The sequence below is a fragment of the Dipodomys spectabilis genome, unplaced genomic scaffold, assembly GCF_019054845.1.
Source record: "Dipodomys spectabilis isolate Male_0828 unplaced genomic scaffold, ASM1905484v1 ptg000106l, whole genome shotgun sequence".
Classification (NCBI taxonomy): Eukaryota; Metazoa; Chordata; class Mammalia; order Rodentia; family Heteromyidae; genus Dipodomys; species Dipodomys spectabilis.
The window spans coordinates 85,349-108,523 of record NW_024870783.1 but is presented as its reverse complement, the minus strand read 5'-3'; the positions used below and the strand labels follow the sequence as shown (position 1 = coordinate 108,523).

Below are 23,175 nucleotides of genomic sequence, written 5' to 3'. Positions count from 1 at the left end.
GAAAATAAAGGAGGAGGCATCAATGCTCAATAGGAAATGTACTCATTATCTTACTCATGTAACTGTAACTCCTCTGAACAGTATTTTTACAATTAAAAATGTATAAAAATTACTCCTGACAGATTACATATGGGACTTATGTTTTTCCTTACTAAATCTCCACAATCTAGGTTCCCCAGATCTTCCTTTAAGTCCAGATCTGTAAGTGTTTAACTACATGATTTAATACACTGTTACTTTGTTGCCTGTGGATAAATTAGAACAGAACAGGAAAATGTGGAATGATATGAACCAATAGAGAAGGTTGAGCAGATTGGGAGACCAGACATCATTCCCATCTCCCTTTAAACTCCCTTTTAACACTAGGCAAACTCAGTTTGTAGGGATGCAAGTTAGCATAGCCAGTATGGAGGACAGTAAGGAAGTTACTAAACTACCTAAAAAGGGACATACCAGATGATTTGGCTACCTCACTCCCAGAAAAAACATCTGAAGGAAACAATGCCAACATACAAAAGTGATATTTATAAAGGAATTTCTGCATATATAGATTAATTGTGATACTGTTATCACAAGAGAATATTTGAAATTGATCAATTGTGCTAGAATCAATTAGAAAGTAGTGATGAACTGGTCCATATATGTATGTATGTCTGTGTATATGTATATATATACATATGTGTATATATATATATATATATATATATACAGAACATATTATATAAAGAAACATGAAATCCTGTAATCTACAACAAAATGAATGGAATTGGAGGACATTCTGTTAAAATGGGCAAAACGAAAGGTCATTATGTATAGTCTTTCTCATTCAAACAAACTTAAAACAATTAAAATAGAAGAGTAACTATGTGGGCCTGAAAAGGGCTCCAGGTCAGGAGGCAGGAGGGTGAGCACAGGAAAAAGTAGAAGGACATGATCAATGTACATAATATATATTATGTATATAAATGTATATTATGTATATATATTATGTATATCGATATACATAATATATATGGAGAATCCCAGAATCTTATTAATAGATACTGCTAAAATATGTTAATACAATAGATATGAGAAAATTAATGACTAAAATCTGAAGCATTGAATCTGTTTTTTGTATTATAAACAATTCTTGGTGGTAGCTCATACATGTAATACTAACTATTCTGGAAGGTTGACATCTCATGATCCTAGTTCAAAGCTGGCCTGGGCAGGAAACTTGGTGAGACTCTTAGCTCCAATTAACCACCAGAATACCAGAAATGGAACTGTGGCTCAATATGTTGAAGTGCTAACCTTGAGTCAAAGAACTCAAACACCAAGAGTGACAATAACAATAACAAAAAGCCAATTGCTGCTTAGAATATCTATTAATGGTGTTATTGTTTTATGAATCTCAACTGTTGACAAAATTCACACTCTTCAAGTCTTTATTGTCTATATATGAGCAGCTTTGTCAGCAGGTGGAGGCAACAGGAGGAGCAGCTGGGGCAGCCCAGACTCTCACTTCTGCTTCCCTGGGAGGTTTTTGTCATGGCTTATATCACTGTGGGAGGGTAACCATAATCATGTTGACAGTAATAAGTGGCAACATCTTCAGGCTGCAGGCTGCTGATGGTGAGAGTGAACTCTGTTCCATATCCACTGCCACTGAACCTGGATGGAACGCCAGATGCCAAAACACTACTAGCATAGATCAGGAGTTTAGGGGCTTTCCCTAGTTTCTGCTGGTACCAGGCTAAATTGCTATAAATGTTTTCACTGGCTCTGCAAGTGATGGTGGCTGTGCCTCCTACAGATGCCGACAAGGTGGATGGGGACTGGGTCATCTGGATGTTACACCTCGCATCTGGCAGGGCAAACATGAAACAAATACCACATTATTAACCAACTTATAAGAAGGCTCTCCTGAAGAGTTAAGCATCATGGATCACACTGAAGAATTTTAATGCCCAATATTCTTTATCCTTACCTGGGAGCCAAAGCAGCAGGAGCCCCAGGAGCTGAGCAGGGATCCTCACGTCCATGCTGTGTGCTGACTGGGACAGACTGCTACACCGACTATGAGCAGCCTATGAAGGAGTCCTGAGGGCAGTGGGCTGTGCTGCTGGCACATGCAAATCATCAGCTTCTGGACAAGGTTAAACACAACTGTACGGCTGCCTCATCTCAGTAGGTCTACACATTTAGAATCTCAGGAGACTTAGGTCAGGCAACAGACTGTACTGTAGCCACAGAAGAGTTTCAGCACATTTCTTTCCTGTGGGTGGAGAAGACCACTGATCTCATTGTGGATAAAAGTCTCTTTTCTTTTTATTTCTTTATCTGAGACAAGACCTGTCCATTAAAAGGTTAGTTCCAGAAATTTACAGACGTTTGCATAACATGCATTTGGCACATGCCTATATTATCCAGAGCAGGAACTTTGGGAATTGCTCTAATTCACTGATAATCTTTATGTGGCAATTTATCACCACCGCTCTCCTGTAATATGATCATTACAGATGAAATAAGGATGTGGAGCTATTACATTGATTAGAAAGTAGTTAAACTTGTGAATTGTGCAGCACAGCCTTGTTTTCTCCTATATCTCTGAATTCCTTGCATCAGCAGATACATAAAAGCAAGACATTTTCTTCTCTTCAAACTTGACCAATCTTTTCCACCATCCTAGGGGTGTGTATAATTTATAATGTCCATTATTGAGGTCTTCATATTCCTTCTGGGTTTTAAACATCTTAACCAAAGCTACTGTGTTTGAATCAGAGATTCTTCTTGAAAAGAAAAATAAACTCGGGATATACTGGAGCCCACTGAGTTGCCTAAACCTACATATGTTCCTTTCATTTGGTGGTCTCTTCTATTTGAGAAGAGAACACTGTGTTTAAAAGTTGGGTTAAAGACATTGGGCCCAAGTAGAGAGAGTAGAACCATGGAAAGGAAGATCATGTTGGAATTTTTTAACAGAATCCAGGAGCCAGCAGTACATGGAAATGTCATTCATATTGAGAGGAGGCAACATGGGCTTAGAAGCAAGAGTGAGGAGAGCTGATTGTCTATGCCAGGGAGAAAGAGCATTGCCGGCTGCATTGAAGGTGCTGAGGTGGAATGAGACGCGAGGACATCCATACGGGCCTGTGCAGTTGTCAGGGCCCACAAGTCACTACTGCATGGGATGCAACGTTGACTCATCTCAGCAGTGTTATGCCAGTCTGAGTAATATATGAGCCAATATGTGAGGGGGGTTGTATGCTATGATCATGTAAGTGACAGTGACAGCTGGTGTTTCTCGTCATCCAAAAAAGTTGATCATGTGGCTAAATTAATGAGGGATCAATGGAGCCGACAGTCATACTCTTGAGAGAAAAAATTGTAATCTAACTACAGGAGAACTTTGTCTAAGAATGTATTTCAGAATAACCTATTGCTGTGCATGCAGGTGGAGAAATCACCATAAACTCACACATATATTTATGTATAAGACTAGATGAATGAATGTGTGGATGGATAATTTTTCACAGCCTAGAAGTAATGATGCTCTTGTTCCATGAATAGATAGCACCATCCCTAATGCACCTGTAAACTTTCTCCAATAAATGAAACAAGTGACCCTTGTGGAAATAATTGATTTTTTTATCAAAACTAAGAAAGTGTAAGATAATTTTGGACCATTTTGCACCAGAAACAAAACAAAAATTCATGGTATGTGAGGTAAAGGAAAAAGTGGAGAGAATCAGGTAGCAACGGATGCCCACTGGCCAATTCAAGGGATTTTGAATACCATATAAACACTAATATACACCATTAAATCAACTGTAAATCCTTGGATTCGCTATGATATTTTCATAAGAAACTGGATATTCTAAAATGATCAAAGACTTTTCCACACATTTTAATAAACTGCAAAAGGGAAAGAATTGTTATATAGCAGAGAAATCTGGCAGCCTTAACCTAGTCTAGAATTGAAATGAATATCACCAGTAATGATGATTCAAACCATGGGTCTGTTAAGAGTCACCATAAAAAGAACACAGTGGCACTTCTGGACTTTGTTCACATACATGCACTACTGAATATAACCTGGAGGAAAATTGCATGAATCTAGTTTGAGAGACATTCAGAAACATGGCTTCTGTGCAGTCACTAAGAATGATAAGACCATGATTATATCGTGTTTTTTTCTTTCACAATAGGATGTAAAATAACATATATTCTTCCATTAGAACTTGCTCATCATTTGGCAATATTTCACTGACAGTAGGCAGAGATTTCAGTTTATAGAAGAATGGATAAACAAAAGGTACATCAAGGAGAAAGCTCAAACAAAACTTAATCCAGGGGTTCATTTGTTATAGCAAGATATGATTTTTTCCTACCTCTCTCCTCTGTCCTCCTGTGTCCTACTTCTGTAATTAGGAGAAGGATTTTCCTTGCTGTTAACAAATTGTAGGACTGTGTATTCTCTTTGCCACGCACAGGCTTCTATCTACCACTAGGATCTGTTTCTCTCCATGAGGCCAAGACAGGTAAGATCAACTTGGACAAATGCAGGAGACAGTCACTGCCCAGGGAATGCCCTCTCAAACAGGCAAATCAGCTGTCATGCAGTGGGATTATATTAACCATCCTTAAAAGCAAACTGCCTATAGACAACAATAGCTATTTGTAGTAAGAGCTCTGAAATGCATAACAGATGCATTGGAAGAGCAAACACATATGTCCATTCTTTCATCTATGACCAAGGCCATCAGATATTGATTAAAGAAGGAAAGTAAGTTACATTTTGAAGGAAGTATCATTATGAATCAGAGCGATATAATTGATCAAACATAATTTTTCTCCCTTTGCCTGTGAACAAATCACTTAAAATGAAGATTGGTTCTCTTCATTAACAGAGATATTAAAAATGGTCTAAGAGGCTCTGTTACAAGGGGATCCGGGTTTGTTTTGAAGAGTCAGGATCTGGTTCATGTTACTCATCTGTGTGTTTGCTGATTTCCAATTGCAGGGACATGATGGAATGAAAAATTAATATCCTTATTCAGAAGATGAGTTTGTTAAATGGGCTTCAGTGAGATCACATGGGACATTTTTAATGAACCACAGATCTTCAATTTTAACTTGTTTCCTCGTCCTAACATTCTAATCATACTAAGAGGTGAAGAGACAAAATATGTTCCAAGAAAAACTTGGAAAAATTATATTAAGTGAAGTAAGCCAGGACCAAAGAAACATAGGCCCCATGGTTTCCCTTATTTGCAATATCTCGTATATGTATGAGTCAAGCGGAAAAGGTCAGATAATGTGATATTAGGAAAATGAACCCTTAGATATGTATTTTAATGTTTTTTTTATTTCATGCATGTGTTTCTAACACATTTATAAGATTATTTCTTTGTTGCTTTGTATTTCCCTCCCCCACAGTATAACCCCTGCTTTCACTATATTTGATGTCAGTATAACTTGTGGAGGAGATGGGGAAAAACAAGTCGTTTAAGGATACAGGTGGACCTGTTGCAACAATGAGAAGTACAAGTTGTCATGTCCAAAATGAGCTTTACAACGTCGGGGGGGGGGGGGGGGTGGAGGAGAAGGATTGGGACTGGGGAGGCTGGGAAGGGATGAGAAGGATAAACAAAGGAGGAGCTGCAATGCTTGGTAAGAAATGTATGCATTATCCTGCCCATGTAATTGTAACCCCTCTGTACATTATGTTCACAAATAAAATAAAATTAAATTTAAAAAATGTTCCAAGATGCCCAATACCCTATTCCCTTAAGTAATAGTGTTGCCACAGAGAGTGGGGAAAGGGGAGCAGGTAGGGTGGCATGGCTGGGGTCTCAGGAAACAGGACAGAATGAGAAGTATTTGTTCATTGTCTTGTCTTTGCATTAAAATGAGTGTTCTGTAAGATCAGAGCTTTGAGTCTACAAGTGCTCATGGTACTGTGAGGAAATGTAAGAGAGCTCAAGAACTGAAGGTATTTAAGCTTCCCCCCAGAGGGAGCTGTGGCACCTTAAATCTCTTGGTGACAGACACCAAGTGTGCCATCACAGGACAGAGAGTTAGTCAAGAGAGGGGAAGCCAAGCAGACACATCTGAGCAGCTGCCGCTGCGGCGGCAGGGTCGCAGCGGCGACCACCGCCGCGGAGGCATACCTGAGACGCAGTCCGGGACGAAGGAGCCAGACGCAGGGGACGAGCGGATTCTACTCAACACCAGCAAGAACCGACAAGGAGCGGACAACTTCATCCTGCACTTTGCAGACCAGAGACGACCCGGGATCCAAGACTCCGCGTGAGTAGAAGCCCCACTTCCTCACTCCTTCTCTGGGAGCAGAGGAGGGAAGGCCACCCCTCCCCCCCCAGCACCGGTGATCTCCATCTTGGATACCGACAAAGCTCGGAGGAGCGGCTAGCTCCAGCTCAGGCCTTGGAATAAAACGAGTCATTTAGCAGGTCACAAGAACTTAAAGGCGAAGTGACCTCACAGACTCAGTTCCATCCAGGGAAAAGTCACCCAGCTCAGGCGCGAGCCATTGGAGTGGCTCTCCTCACCGGGTAACCAGAGCCAGAGGCTGCCCCTCCCTCTAGCAGCCACCACAATCAATTGAAAAACAGAAACCCTGAGAATGGCTCCAGGCTGGGTGCTGTGAGTTTTTTTTCACAAAATAGCCCCAGGGAAAAGCTACTGTTCTTTGAAAGGCCTCAACTCTACCCAGAACCTAGCCTCATCACTGCATCCCCCTCTTTTGTGATTCTCAAAGCAGATCACCCTCCCAGTAAACTAACCTGGGAGGGGGATCTCAAAATCTTGGGTAAAGCAGAGCATTTTTCTGCCTGTTTCAACAAACTGACTTAAGAAACCAATCAAGCCACAGGACCTCAAGCTGACCAGAGACTCCAACCAGACTCTGATTACAGACAAAAGGGAGATACAGGACTCTTCCCACCGCTCCCCAAAAAAAAAAAAAAAAAAAAAAAAAATCAAAGAACTTTTTTTTTCTTCTTCTTCTTTTCTTTTTTTTCTTTTTCTTGTTTTGTTTTTTTTCATTTTTTTGTTACCTTATATATATATAAAATTTTTTTTTGCTTTTCTAAAACTTTTATTAATCTTTAATTTTTGCCTCTTCTGAAAAAATAATTGTTTTCCATTAACTTTTTTTTTTTTCTCCTCTTATAATTTTTATTTTAGGAATACGTGAATGTGTGTTTTCTTTTCTTTTCTTGTCTTCTTTCTCTTTTTCTTTCATTCTTAATTATCTTTTTGTTTTTTTTTCTAGCTCTACTGAACTTCTGATCTTTTCTTCTCACTTTCCTATCCTTTCCATCTTTTCCTATTTGTTCATCTTTATGTGACTTAACTCTTGTCCTGCACATCCTCAGATAAACCCGTAGTTAACCAGTAGACCCTATCCCCCATTGTGTACACACTTAATCCACAAACTTATTACTCAATTCAAAACCTCTGAGACTTAAATTCATTAATAGCAGTACTACCTCTTTATACCTATATAATATTTTAAGCATTTTTTTAAAGTTTTTCTCATCTCCTCTATGTCCCTCCCTTTCTCTCAACATATTCATATTCCTCTATAAATAGATGGTCTTTTAATCTCTAAAATAACATTAATTTTTACGTTTCTATATTATTTTCTGGTCTCTTTTCATTCCCCTTTCCCTTTCTTCTTTTTCTCTCTCTCTCTACTTACATCCTACCCAACCTATTTCCTGCATTGTGATTAGGACATAGTTAACTCTCCCTGTGCCTCCCCACACCAATCTATTCCTATTTTTTACCCACATCTCTCCCTAACCCTAATAATTTCTGGTTTTCCAAATTCTTCTCTGCGGTTCGAAGTCCTTTAACATAAAGTTGTTTGATGTCGAATAGATGTATCTGTTGAACTAGATTGTATCTGTAGACTATTGACTGTACAAATGCAAACTTTGGTTGATGGTTGCCTTAAGATAGTGTTCTAGCACAAAACTGGTGCTATCTTCATCTCAAATGGGCAGAGTAAGCCGGAAAAACACAAGAAAAATGGCAAATTCGGGTATCTCAATTCCCAATCCTGATAATCAGGGGTTAGAACAGATAATGAATAATCCAGAGGAGAGTTCCCAAACAGCTCTACAAACACTGCTGGCAAACATGATAAATGAAAAGTTTGACAACGTACAAAGGACTCTGTATGAGCGTGATAGGGAGAGAGAGGAGGCATCCCAGAAGTTTATACAGGAATATCATATACTCAAAAACTGATACAGGATTTGCGTGAACAACTTGAGAATACTCAAAGAGAAAGAGAGGAATGGCGTGAGCAGGCTGAGAACACTCAAAGAGATCTGCAGGAATCCCACGAACGGGAGGAAGCTAATCAAAGAGTAATACAGGAATTGAGAGACCAGGTAGAGAACACACAAAAATCACTAAAGGCATTCATGGAATCCATTAACAAAGAGATGAAGGAAGTCAGGGAGACCACAAAGGGAATGCTGAATGGAACCCAACAGAAGGAATGGGAGCCCAAAGAAACCATAACCAATCAACTAAGTGATTTGAGGACAAACACTGAACACCAAATTAAGGAAGTAAAGAAATTCATACAAGACCTAAAACAGAGCTTCAACAAAGAACTTGAAGCCATCAAAGCTGACCAACTAGAAGGAAAAGAGATAAAAAACAAAGTAGAGAGTCTTGACAGCAGGTTAGACCATGCAGAAGATCGAATCTCAGGGATTGAAGACAGCCTAGATATTATAGAGAAAGAACATACAACCATCCAAGACAAGTCCAAGAAATATGATAGATCTATCCAACACCTGGAAGACACCATCAGAAGGCCTAATCTAAGGATAATGGGTGTAGAGGAGCACCTAGAAACAGAAGTTAATGGTCTAGGAAATCTGTTTAACAGGATCCTAGCAGAGAACTTCCCAAACATGCAAAAAGATAGGCCTGTCCAGATACAAGAAGCCTTTAGAACCCCAAATAGACCAGACCAGAATAGGACATCCCACCGTCACATAATAATCCACACAGGATCAACTCAGAACAAGGAAAAGATCCTTAAAGCTGTCAGAGAGAAAAGGGTAATCACTTATAAAGGGAAACCAATTAGAATCACCTCAGATTTCTCAGCAGAGACAATCAAAGCAAGAAGAGCCTGGAATGATGTATGCCATGCCCTAAAAACAAACAACTATCAACCAAGAATACTGTACCCAGCTAAACTCTCCTTCATAACTGAAGGCCAAATAAAAACCTTCCATAGCAAAGAAATATTGAAACAATACATCTCCACCAAACCAGCCCTACAAAAGATTCTTAAAGATGTCCTACACAAAGAAAACCAACAAGACCGCAATAAAGGCCAAGAAACTGCACCCAAACTGAGAATCCAAGAACCATATGAAGAACCCAGTTTTTGCAGCCCCCAAGAAGGTAGACAACATGGCAGGAACTCCCAAATACCTCTCAGTCCTATCTCTTAATGTTAACGGACTGAACTCTCCAATTAAGCGACATAGACTGTCTAGTTGGATTAAAAAACAAGACCCTTCTATCTGCTGCCTGCAGGAGTCACATCTTGCCCGTAAAAACAAACACATTTTCAATGTTAAAGGCTGGAACAAAATCTACCAAGCAAACGGCCCCCATAAACAGGCGGGAGTTGCAATCCTAATATCAGATAAAATAGACTTCAAATTAAAATTCGTGAAAAGAGATAAAGAAGGTCGCTACATACTAATTAAAGGATCTCTCCTTCAGGAGGATATTACAATTCTAAATATCTATTCGCCAAACAATGGAGCACCCAAATTTATCAAAGAAACACTACTTTCCCTCAAATCCCATATAGATCCAAAGACATTAATTGTTGGGGATTTTAACACACCACTCTCCCCACTAGATAGATCAACTCGGCAAAAACTCAACAGAGAAACCGCAGATCTAAACAGCTGCATAGATCAACTAGACTTAACAGACATTTACCGAACATTTCACCCAGCAGCATCAGAATACACGTTTTTCTCAGCAGCACATGGAACGTTTTCTAAAATAGACCACATTTTAGGCCACAAAGCAAACTTGTCTAAATTCAGAAACATTGAAGTTATACCTTGCATTCTCTCTGACCACAAGGGAATAAAGTTAGAACTCAACACCAAAAGCCACCAAAGAAAGTCCGGTATCACATGGAGGCTGAACAACACACTGCTGAATCATGAGTGGGTCATGGAAGAGATTAGAAAGGAAATTAAAATGTTCATGCTATTCAACAAAAATGAACACATAAAATACCAGCTCCTCTGGGACACAGCAAAGGCAGTACTCAGAGGCAAGTTTATAGCTCTGAGCTCCTACCAACAAATTGGAGAGATCTGAAACTAACAATTTAATGACACATCTAAACCTCCTTGAAAAAGAGCAGCAAGATAAACCCCAATCCAGTAGACGGAAAGAAATAATCAAAATTAAATCAGAATTAAATGAATTAGAATCCAAAAAAACTATAGAAAGAATCAACAAAACAAAGAGTTGGTTCTTCGAAAAACTTAACAAAATTGACAGACCCTTAGCAAATCTTATCAGAAAAAGAAGAGAACACACCCAAATTAATAAACTCAGAGATGAGAATGGAAACATCACCACGGAAACAACCAAGATTCAGAACATTATAAGGGAATACTTCTCAAAACTTTATGCTAATAAGTTCGAGAACATGACAGAAATGGACCTCTTCCTAGCAAATATTGACATGCCAAAACTAAACCAAGATGAGGCAAACTATCTTAACAGGCCCATATCAAGCATTGAAATAGAAACAGCAATAAGAGACCTCCCAGCTAAGAAAAGTCCAGGACCAGATGGTTTCACAGCGGAATTTTACAAGGCCTTCAAAGCAGAGCTCACACCAATTCTCCTCCAACTCTTCAATGAAATTAAAAGAGAAAGCTCACTACCGAACACATTCTATGAAGCCATCATAACCCTCATCCCAAAACCAGGCAGGGACTCATCAAAGAAAGAGAACTATAGACCCATTTCTTTGATGAACATTGATGCAAAACTTCTCAACAAAATTTTGGCCAACCGACTTCAACAATTCATCCAAAAAATCATACACCACGATCAAACAGGATTCATTTCAGGGATGCAAAGCTGGTTCAATATACGCAAATCAATTAATATTATTCATCACATCAACAGGAGCAAGAATAAGAACCACATGGTTATCTCAATAGACGCAGAAAAAGCATTCGACAAGATCCAACACCCCTTTATGATGAAGGTTTTGGAAAAATTAGGAATCCATGGAACATTCCTCAATACAATAAAGTCTGTATATGACAAACCTACAGCCAGCATTATACTCAATGGTGAAAAACTAAAGCCATTTCCTCTTAACTCAGGAACAAGACAAGGGTGCCCACTCTCTCCACTTCCCTTCAATCTAGTATTAGAATGCCTAGCTACAGCAATAAGACAAGATGCAGACATAAAGGGGATCCAAATAGGGAAAGAAGAAATAAAACTCTCCCTCTTTGCAGATGACATGATCTTGTATTTAAAGAACCCCATAGACTCCACTCCCAAATTACTCAAGCTGATTCAAAACTTTGGCAAAGTAGCAGGGTATAAAATTAACCCCCCAAAATCAATGGCTTTTCTGTATGCCAACAATGAGAAAAGTGTGGCTGAAATTAGGAAAGCAACTCCATTTGTAATAGCCCCACAAAAAATAAAATACCTCGGAATTAACTAAAGAAGTGAAGGACCTCTATGATGAAAACTTTAAAATCTTGAAAAAGGAAATCAACACAGAACTTAAAAAATGGCAAAACCTCCCATGCTCCTGGATTGGAAAGATTAACATCGTGAAAATGGCAATACTTCCCAAGGCTATCTACAAATTCAACGCAATACCTATCAAAATTCCACCCTCATTCTTCAAGGAAATAGAAGAGGCAATCCAAAAATTCATATGGAACAATAAAAGACCCCGAATAGCAAAAACGCTCCTCAATGGAAAGAACACTGCTGGAGGAATATCAATACCAAATTTCAAACTCTACTATAAAGCCATAGTAATCAAAACAGCTTGGTATTGGCATAAGAACAGACCTCAGGACCAATGGAATAGAATTGAAAACCCAGAAATGGACCTACAGACCTATAGCCATCTAATCTTCGATAAGGGAGCTAAAACAATAGAATGGAAGACAGACAGCCTCTTCAGTAAATGGTGCTGGCAAAACTGGTTAACTACATGTAGAAAACTAAAGCTAGATCCTTATATATCACCCTGCACCAGAATCAACTCCAAATGGATCAAAGACCTTGAACTCAAAGCAGACACTCTGAAAACATTACAGGATGGAATAGGAGAAACCCTGGGTCTCCTTGGCTCAGGCCGAAATTTTCTGAATAGAGACCCGGAAACACAACAAATCAAAGAAAGGCTGGACAAATGGGATTGTATAAAGTTGCAGAGATTCTGCAGGGCAAATGACATAGCTAGCAAGATCAATAGAAAGCCCACGGACTGGGAGAAGATCTTTACTAGCCATACAACGGACAAGGGTCTCATATCTAAAATATACTTGGAACTCAAAAAATTAAACCACCGAACAACAAATCCTCAAAGAAACAACTGCCCAATAAGTAAGTGGGCGAAAGACTTAAAGAGAAGCTTCTCTGAAGAAGAAAGAAGGATGGCCAATAGACACATGAAGAAATGTTCAACATCCCTAGCCATAAAAGAAATGCAAATCAAAACAACATTGAGATATCACCTCACTCCAGTTAGAACAGCAAAAATCAAGAACTCTAACAACAACAGATGCTGGAGGGGATGTGGACAGAAAGGAACCTTACTTCATTGTTGGTGGGAATGTAAACTTGTTCAACCACTTTGGAAAGCAGTATGGAGGTTCCTCAAAAGACTCCACATAGAGCTCCCCAATGACCCAGCAATCCCACTTTTGGGCATTTACCCAAATGATCACAAACAAGGCCACACTAAAGCTACCAGCACAACTATGTTTATTGCAGCATTATTTACCATAGCTAAGACATGGAACCAACCCAGATGCCCCTCAGTAGATGAATGGATCAAGAAGATGTGGTATATATACACAATGGAATTCTATGCCTCCATCAGAAAGAATGGCATTGCCCCATTCGTTAGGAAATGGAAAGGCTTGGAAAAAATTATATTAAGTGAAGTAAGCCAGGCCCAAAGAAACATAGGTCCCATGGTTTCCCTTATTTGCAATATCTAGTATAGGTATGAGTCAAGCGGAAAAAGTCAGAGAATGTGATGTTAGGAAAACGAACCCTCAAATATGTATTTTAATGCTTTTGTTTCTTTCATGCATGTGTTTCTAACGCATTTATAAGATTATTTCTTTGTTGCTTTGTATGTCCCTCCCTCACAGTGTAACCCCCTCTTTCACTATATTTGATGTCAGTGGAGGAGACGGGGACAAACAAGTCGTTTAAGGATTCAGGTGGACCTGTTGCAACAACGAGAAGTACAAAATGTCATGTCAAAACCAGCTTTACAATGTCGGTTGCGGGGGGAGGGGGGGTATGATTGGGTGGGGGGGGAGGGGGGAGGCTGGGAAGGGAGGTGAAGGGTAAACAAAGGAGGAGGCTGCAATGCCTGGTAAGAAATGTATGCATTATCCTGCCCATGTAATTGTAACCCCTCTGTACAGTATGTTCTCAAATAAAATAAAATTAAATTAAAAAAAAAAAAAAAAGGAAAAAAAAAAAAAAAGAAAAAAAAAAATCTCTTGGTGACAGAGGGACTGGTTAGCATTTTAGATGTCATTGGGGAAACTAGTTGTCCGGAGGTGCAGCAATGAGAGGGATTCCTAAGTATGTGAGAACTCATTTTTGAAGAAGGTGTTTGCACTGATGGAAATCTAAGAAGTCTCTTTGGACGATCAGGATGTGTTAGCTAAGAACTGAAGCATGTGAGGTCATTGTGTTTTCTATTCTCAGATTCCCATTTGGTCTCTTTCATATTGCTATTGGGACCTTATTTGTTCCATTATTTTCTTCATATATTCCTTTTTAGATGTTTGATGAAAGATCAGAAGCTTCAATGATGTTTAAGCATTCCTAGCATTTATAATCCATAAAATAACTACTTTGAAGTCTATTTAGCATTTGGTGGTTGGTTACTGATGTCACTGATCTTTCTTAAACTTTTCATGCCAATTTATTGTTTGAATCTCTAATGGCTTACCTTTATCTACATAGCATGACAACTGCCAGTGATGGGTCAGGTTTCCTACACTACAAGTCCATCCTGCTTCTTCCATACACCCTGGTGTGCGGATTGAGAGTGCATTCAATGTGCATCCAGGTCACCTCCCTTCCCTTTGCTCAAGGCCTCTCTTGTGTCTCTGTCATTCACACATGGAGTGAGGTTTCAGAGAAGAGTATTGAGGGAAGGCCTAGGAGGGATGGGGGAGAATGATGAAAGGGTGTCATACTTATAACTGCACTTGTACTCACAAACTGATTTGTTGAATGGTAACCACTTTGTACAACTACTTAAAGACAATAAATGTGTAAGTAAAATTAAAAAAGCATTTTGCAGAACACTGGAATCAAATATTATCGGGGAAGAACATACAAAGAAATAGACAAAAAATGATCACATAGTACATTAAAAAGAACAGCAAGAAATATAAAAAAATTGTGTCCCTATCTTGGGGTTCATTTCACTTAACATCAGCTTATATGGTCATACATACAGAACTTTCTTGTCCTAGGCATATACTAGTTATTGCAGATAAGGAAAACCATATAACCTATGATGCTTTGGGTCTGACTTACACCACTTAATATAAATTTTCCAGGTCTTTCCATTTCCTAACAAATGGGGTGATGCCATTTTTTATGGAGGCATAGATTTCCTTTTCTTAATCCATTCTTCTACTGAGGGGCACGAGGGTTGGTTCCATAGCTTAACTATGGTGAATAATGCTGCGATAAACATAGTTGTTCTGGTAGCATTAGTATGGCCTTGTTTGTGATCGTTTTGGTAAATGCCTAAAAGTGGGATTGCTGGGTCATAGGGGAGCTCTATATGGAGTACTTTGAGGAACCTCCATACTGCTTTCCAAAGTGGTTGAACAAACTTACATTTCCACCAACAATGCAATAGGGTTCCCTTTTGGCCACATCCCCTCCAGCATCTGTTATTATTAGACTTCTTGATTAAAGCCATTCTAACTGGTGTGAGGTGGAATCTCAATGTTTTGATTTGCATTTCTTTTATGGCTAGAGAAGTTGAGCATTTCTTCATGTGTTTACTGGCCATTCTTATTTCCTCTTCAGATAAGTCTCTGTTTAAGTCTTTAATCCGCTTATTAATCAGGCTGTTGTTTCTTAGATGATTCATTGTTGGGGGATTTATTTTTCTGAATTCTAAGTATATTTTAGATATGAGGCCCTTGTCCATTGTATGGCTAGTGAAGTTCTTCTCCCAGTCCCTGAGCTTTCCATTGATCTTGCCTGCTATGTCCTTTTCCATGCAGAAGCTCTGTAGTTTCATGCAGTCTCTTTTGTCCAAACTTTCTTTGACTTGTTGTGTTTCTGGGTCTTTATTTAGAAAATTTCATCCTGTGCTAAGGCGCCCTAGAGTTTATCTTATTCCTTCCTGTAATATTTTCAAGGTGTCTGTTTTTATATTGAGGTCTTGGATCTATTTGGAGTTGATTCTGGTGCAGGTGGAATATAGGTACCTGCCTTTAGTTTAGAAAAAGGTTTTTAAAGATCTCATTGGTAAAGAAAAATATCCCTTGACAACAAGAAATTGATAAATGTTTAGGTTGCTGAACTAATTTGTTAGTTACATTGTTTAGATGATTGGACAATACGTGTACATGCTAAAACCTACTGTACTTCAAATATATTATGTATTAATCATAAGTTGTTTAAAAATTAATGACAATTTTTTACAATGCTGTATTTAAAAAATCTTTTGTAAAAACTATGTTGCCCTGCTTTTAAAAGCTTACTTTGACATACCTAGAAAGGCTTCTTCTTTATTGAATGACTACAAATTTTAGCACATCCTGGACTACACATAAGCACAGATGTGTGTTCTTTGTAAGTCAGAAGAGGCAATGTCAGATATATGCTGCTTGCACGAGAAAGAAGACAGAGTTAGGGTGTGCAGATGCCTCCTGGACCTTCCTCCCAATACATTCTAGTCACCTTAAAAGACTGATTCCACCTGAGAAGCTCTGTCAGCAGGTGGAGATACATGAAGAGCAGCTGGGACAGCCCAGTCTCTCACTTCTGCTTCCCTGTGAGGTTTTTGTAATGGCTTGTATCACTATTGGAGGTCTACTATTATCTTGTTCATAGTACAAAGTGGCAATATCTTCAGGCTGCAGGCTGCAGGCTGCTGATGGTGTGTGAACTCTGTTCCAGATCAACTCCCATTGAACCTTGAGGCCAATCTATTTGCAAATTAGATCAGAAGCTTTGTAGCATTCTCTGGTCTCTGCTAATACCAATTTAACTCATTGCTAATGTGCTGACTGGCCCTGCAAGTTATGACAACTCTGTCTCCGAGAGATGCATATAAGTGGTAGCACTGGGTCAACTGGACGTCACATCTTGCACCTGACAATGGAAACATGAAAAACATTATGCATTTAATCAATTATGCTATCCAAGTGCTTCCAGAAAGAAGCAGGCTGTTTTTCTTTCCTGCTATTGTTTCTAACATATTTATAAGATATTTCTTTGTTTCTTTGTATGTCCTCCCCCACAGTATAACCCCTGTTTTTACTGTATTTGATAATAGTATAATTTGTTGAGGGGAAGGGAAAAAACAAATCGTTTAAATAGGGATATAGGTGGTCCCATTGAAACAATGAGATATATAAGACGTTGTGTCGAAAAATGAACTTTACAACTTTGTCGCGGAATGGGGGTGGGGGATTCGGGGGTGGGAGTGGGGGGGAGATGGGGAGGGATGGGAAGGGGAAACAAAGGAGGAAGCAACAATGCCTGATAAGTAATGTACTCATTACCTTGCCCATGTAATTGTAACCCCTTTGTATGGTATTTTCACAATAAAAAACACAAAAAAACAAACAAAAAACCCATGAGATGAATAATCCCCAGCATTGTCCTTCTTTACTTGGAGCCAAAACTGTAGAGCACCAGGGTCTGAGCAGGAAACCTCATGTCCATGCTGTGTGCTAAGTGGAACCTTCTCCTGCACAGGTTGTGACCAGCCTATTATGATGTTCTCAGTTCAGTGGGCTGAGCTCTGGGCTCATGCAAATTAGCAGGAGTTGGGGAGGGCTGGGCATAACTGCAATCTGGCAGATTTCAGTGACAGAATACAGACCTAAAGACCACAGATGTCCAATTTTCTTGTAGATAATGTGTTTCTCCCTGGTGATATGAGAACAGAATATGCTGTCCTGTGAGAAAAATAAATGTTTTTATTTCCCACATTGTCCAAGACTTGCGAGTATTTTCTTTTCTATTTATGTTAATGTAAGCCAGTCAATGAGAGATAAACATTCCTAAGGGAGGTCAATTTTATATTTTCCTGCATTTTGTATCTGTGAATTTTGTGACACAGGATTCTAGAGCATTCAGGTTAATTCCCTGAACCACATTAAATAATTAATAATAATCATTATTATCCAGATGGAGAAATATAGAGTTCAAAAAGTTTTATGAGAGATAACACTCTTGAAAAGGATTATATGTGAAATTATTTTAATCTGAGATGTGTAGTGTCTTCTGCTGTTTGTATTGGTGCCCTGTTTACTCCATACAAATGACTCATTTCCTTCTCTTCTGAATGCTCTGATTTATTGCCTCTCTCTAGGACAGATCATAAAAGGTATTTCCTCTTTATACTTAGGAATACATGTGGCTCCATATCTAGCTTTGTAAGTGTCATGCAATTCTGTTTAATATAACATTTACTAAACATTGGGGGACATCTGTGTCTTCTATCTTAATAACTGGAAGCTGCTCTCTCTCCCTCCCCTCACTCTCTCTCTGTGTATCTAATATCTTTAAACAATGGCTGAACTCTACTTCCAGTTCACTGTTCTCCTTAACCCTGCATTATCTTTCATGACCAATATACTTTAGGTTGTAAGTGATTTTTTGTGTGTGTGCTTGGCCTGATGTTTGAACTCAGAGTTTAGGTAGTTTCCTCAACTTTTCTGTTCAAGGCTGGTTTTCTAAAACATGAGCCATAGCTTCACTTCCAGCTTTTTAGTGGTAAATTGGAGATAAGCAGCACATAGATTTTCATGCCCAGGCTAACTTCCAATTACCTTGAGCAGATCTCAGCCTCTTGAGTAGCTAGAACTACAGGGATGAGCCAGTGGTACCTGGTACTAAAGCATTCTTTAGTGAATGTATTTAGGCCATTTGATCCAAACAGACACAGATGGAATAAAATGCTCTGTGGTCAGAGTGAGGACAAACTGCAGCCACACTGTTTGGAGAGGACATCTTCAGCATGAGGAATCAAGCACAGATGACAATAGGAAGTGGAATTAGAGTTAAGTTAGCAGGCCGCACAACATGGAGATCAGCATCTGGTGACACACTGCATTGTATAGTGCAGGATGTCACATTTGAAGCCAAACAGCAGAGTAGTCACATGGAACTTAACATCACAAATGGAAGCATCTGCTGTGGGTGCAAGGAGACAACACAGTTGTTCGAAGTCACAGAGCCCACAAATAAGTCATTGTCCAATCAGAGATGTCTTCATTACCATTTATTGTATAAACTGCATCTGAGTCTTGACTTGATCATCTTCTCCACCTAAAACATAAATGGTCTCTGCAACACATGCTAACACACCTGCTCCAGGAAAGATTTTACAATGCTCTTCTTCCTTCTTTTTGTGATAATGTATGAACCTACTACCAAAAGCTATACTCTTCCCCTCATTCCTCTTAAATTTAACCTTTATTTTTCTCATATGGTCCTCTCAATTTCTGTCACTGTCTTTGCTGGAAGAGATTTGCTCTCTCTACCATGCACTGTAGGACAGAGCTGGTACTAAATAAAACAAGTAAAAGGTAGCCGGGTGCTGTGAAGTTATAAAGGCTACCTGGCAAATTATTAATAGAATGACAAAAGACATCTACCTGGGTGGAATTAAAAAGCAGACAGGCTCTAGCATTAACACATAAATTCTCTTGATCCATGTTCCAGGTCTGGCTTCAGCAACTTTGAAAATGTGTCTTATGAGTTTCTAGTCTGCAAAGGATTTAGGTACTGGAATACTTGGAAGAGTTTGAAACAATAGCCTTCAACCAGAGATCTTGCTCTGGGCTGTGAGGGATGCAGTTACTGGCTGAGAGATGAAGTTGAGGACAGGGAGATGGGGGAAACTAAAGGAACTTTCTGTGGATCTTACTGAAAGAAGGAAGAGCTTCAGGAAAGGAACATGTTTATTATCTGGGCCATGAAAGTAAGTGAGGTCTGGGACAAGGTGAAAGTCTGAGAGACCTAGACTTCAGAACAGGGCTGAGACTGGAAAGGATGCTTCAGGGTTCTTCCCTTGGCTTCTGAGGGGCTTGAAAAAGGAGGATATTCAGCAGGGCCCTCAGGACAGAGTCTTAATTCCAGTCCTTATTCAAACATAGAGTAAGTGGGGCTCTGGTAGTTCACTCCTCTAATCCTAGCTTCTCAGGAGGCTGAGATCTGAGGATCATGGTTTGAATCCACCCTGGTCAGGAATAAATTGATCTCCAATAAATTACCCAGAAAAAGCTGGAAATGATATTATGGTTTAAGTGGTAGAATGCTAGCCTTGAGTGCAAAGATCTCAAAGACAACACCTCACCTACATCCTGAGTTCAAGCCCCAGGACTGGCAAAAAATATGCAAACAAACAACAAAAAAATCAAACAAACAAAAAAAACACCCACCAACTAAAAAAAAAAATATAGGAGCACTTCACAAATGAAAGAATGCAGAAGTAACATGTCTATTGTTCATATGTATCAAATTAACACATGGATAAACATACTTTCTTTGTCTAACTCATCATTTCAAATTCTGATCCTGAAAAAGAACTCTAGGGAACAATGCCCCTTCCTCACTCTTAGCCTGAGCACCATGAAGCTCAGGACCCAATCTGTTCTTTTGAGCACAAGCAGTGACCTGCTCAGTGCAGAGGACTCTGGGCCCCTGCTGGGGATAGCATTGACAGTGCAGCCCCCTCTCACCTCCCACAAATGGATATGGTGTGTGCACATGTTCCCTTCAGGGCTGTGGGTCTTCAGCCCTCCTTCCCTCACCTTTCTGATCTGTACTTGATGATTTCACAAGAATCCTGGTGGAAGTGTCAGCCTTGTCTTGTGTGATTATACTTTCAAAGTGAAATATGAAATAAGAACTTGTACATGAGGAGACATGACCCCTTCTATAAACATGGTCCTAGCTGCCATGTGTACCATGAAAACCTGGAATAGAGCACCCCAGGCTTAAGCTCCTAAAGACAAAAGGGAAGCATCACCCTGCTTTTCCAAGGTCTCTAAGATCAGGGTTCAGTTTTTCTTTTTGTGTGGATTTTGGCATCTCATGGAAGCTTTGTGACATAGCAACTGGCAAGATTTCCATTTGGAGTTTTGGTTTGGTTTGTTAAGCAATCTTCTCAAACAATTATGCAAGAAAATCTCAGTATTTTAATGAAAAATTATGCCATTTTATTTCTTTTACCTAAGGATTAATTTTAATTTGCATATATTAATAGCATGAGGTGATTTTTAATGATCATTCTATACCTAAATTCAGTGTACTTTGAAAAACTTCACTACCTTCTTTGTAGTCCCACTGTCATTTCCCTCCAACACCTACTGTTTTTTTTGCAGTATATAATTGACTTCATTATTCACAAATATATGTATATATACATACATTATATTATATATTATACTTAATACATTTTCATTTGTGCCTTTGGTCCCTTACCTATATCCCTTTAGACATTTTCCCCATTTTGCTTTCATGAACTGTTACCATGTTTTATTGTTACTATTATTTAATTATTATATTATCATCATTTAATTCTACATACAACAAATGAGTGGAACCATGGAATATTTGGCTTTGGAATCCTGACTTACATCATTCAACATGATCTCCAGTTCCTAAATTTTCCAGCATATTATATAATTTAATTGTTCCTCTCTCTCTGTGTTTGCTAATGATCCAGAGCAATAATGTTCTCAGGACTTTACTAAAATAACTATTGTTGTCAGTCATAGCCCTTGAAATCGGGGCCTGGGCACTGTCCCTGAGCTCTTTTTCTCAAGGTTAGCACTCCAGCACATTAAGTCACAGCCACCCTTTTGGTCTTCTGGTATTTATGTGGAGATATGAGTCTCGCAGCTTTCTGGCCAGGCTGCCTTTGAATCAGATCCTCAGATCTCAGCTTCCTAAGTGTCTAGGATTATAAGCATAAGCCACCAATGCCCAGCCCAACCTCATTTTAAAGAAGGACCTGAGGAGTCATGATGGGTCAAGACAAGGTCAGGCTGAACCTTGAATCTCAGACTTAGAAGGGAATTCACTAAGCAAATGGGTGCAACAGTGTAAGAGGAACAAAGGGAGGGCAAATGCCTCTCTTGTGAGGCCTTCCAAGTGGAAATCATATCCCCTGGATACCATATTCCGATGCGCTGAAGTACAGATCTGTGTTCTTTTTATGACAACAGAAGCCTTGTCTGTATGATGACTGTGAGGCTGAGATGAAGAAATACAGTTAAGATTGAGAGGATTGTCACTGACTGACCACATCGACCAAATCCCCAACTGAACTTAGGGGCCTGGCTGCAGCTGCAAAGCAGCTAGGGCAGCCCAGCCTGTTACTTCTGCTTCCCTTGGAGGTTTATGTTATGGCTTGTACCACTGTGGGCGGGTAACTATTACTCTATTGACAGCAATAAGTTGCAAAGTCTTCAGGCTGAAGGCTGCTGATTGTGAGGGTGAACTCTGTCCCAGATTGGCTCCCACTGAACCTGGATGGCACCCCGGATTCCAATCTGTATGCCCAGTAAATCAAGAGTTTAGGAGCTTTCCCTGGTTTCTGCTGATACCATTGTAAACCATTGCTAATACCCTGACTGGCCTTGCAGGTGATGGAGACTCTGTCTCCTACTGATGCAGACAGAGAGGATGGAGACTGGGTCATCAGAATGTCACAATTGGTACCTGATAATGGAAACAAAAGACAAATATCCACCCAATTAGTTATACTGTGAGACCTTCCATGAAGACCCAGGCTTTTAGACCTAGACTTCTCCCACAGGGTGGAAGAAGTGCTATCCTTCCTTGCCTGGGAACCAGAGCAGCAGGAGCCCCAGGAGCTGGGCAGGGGCCCTCGTGTCCATGGTATGGGCTGACTAGGACTGACTGATACACAGAATTTGAGCAGCCTTAAAGAAGTTCTCAGGCCAAGTGGGCTGTGCTCTGGGTTCATGCAAATCCTCAACTGCTAGGCAAAGAAACAGAGCCAGCACAGATGCAGGGTGGTGGAAATCCAGATCAAAGCCCAGAACTAAAGTTATCATGTGTCCCAATGAGACCTGCACATCACAAATTTGTCCTTGAAAAATGTTTTTCCAAAGGCAGAACGACTCTCTTACTCTTTTTTAAAAAGTTTATTTTTATGGGCTGGGAAGGTGGCTCAGTGGTAGAGTGCTTGCCTCACATGCATGAAGCCTTGGGTTGGATTCCTCAGCACCACATAAGCAGAAAAAGCCAGAAGTGGCACTGTGGTTCAAGTGGTAGAGAGCTAGCCTTGAGCTGAAGAGCTGAGGGACATGGCCCAGGCTCAGATTTCAGGCCCCATGACCAACCAAAAAATATAAAAAAGTATATTTTGATTTCAGTAGGATCTATATTAGGGTATTCGCCATAGCTTTTTACATATCAGTCTCTCAGAAAATAATCAGAATCAAAACAATTATAGAAGACTGCTGCCTTGGCACCAGATATATGAGATTTTTGTTTTTCTGCCCTACCCCAAAGTGTAGTTAATCATAATCATCATTACCCAGAAGTTGATAAACAATAACACTAATTATGGGTAGGTAGGTAGTTGGCTAGGTAGAAGTAGATATGTAGGAATGTATG

The 23,175-nt window shown here is 39.6% G+C and overlaps 2 gene segments (V, D, J or C); both read right to left on the bottom strand.

Annotated features, from left to right (window-relative positions):
- Positions 1–1,474: 1,474 nt before the first annotated feature.
- LOC122114145 lies at positions 1,475–2,094 on the bottom strand. The segment is given in 2 exon segments: positions 1,475–1,849; positions 1,973–2,094. Coding segments are annotated over 2 exon segments (366 nt in total).
- A 19,876-nt stretch (positions 2,095–21,970) lies between these two features.
- On the bottom strand, positions 21,971–22,430 carry LOC122114169. The segment is given in 2 exon segments: positions 21,971–22,251; positions 22,376–22,430. Coding segments are annotated over 2 exon segments (336 nt in total).
- Between the last annotated feature and the right edge of the window lie 745 nt (positions 22,431–23,175).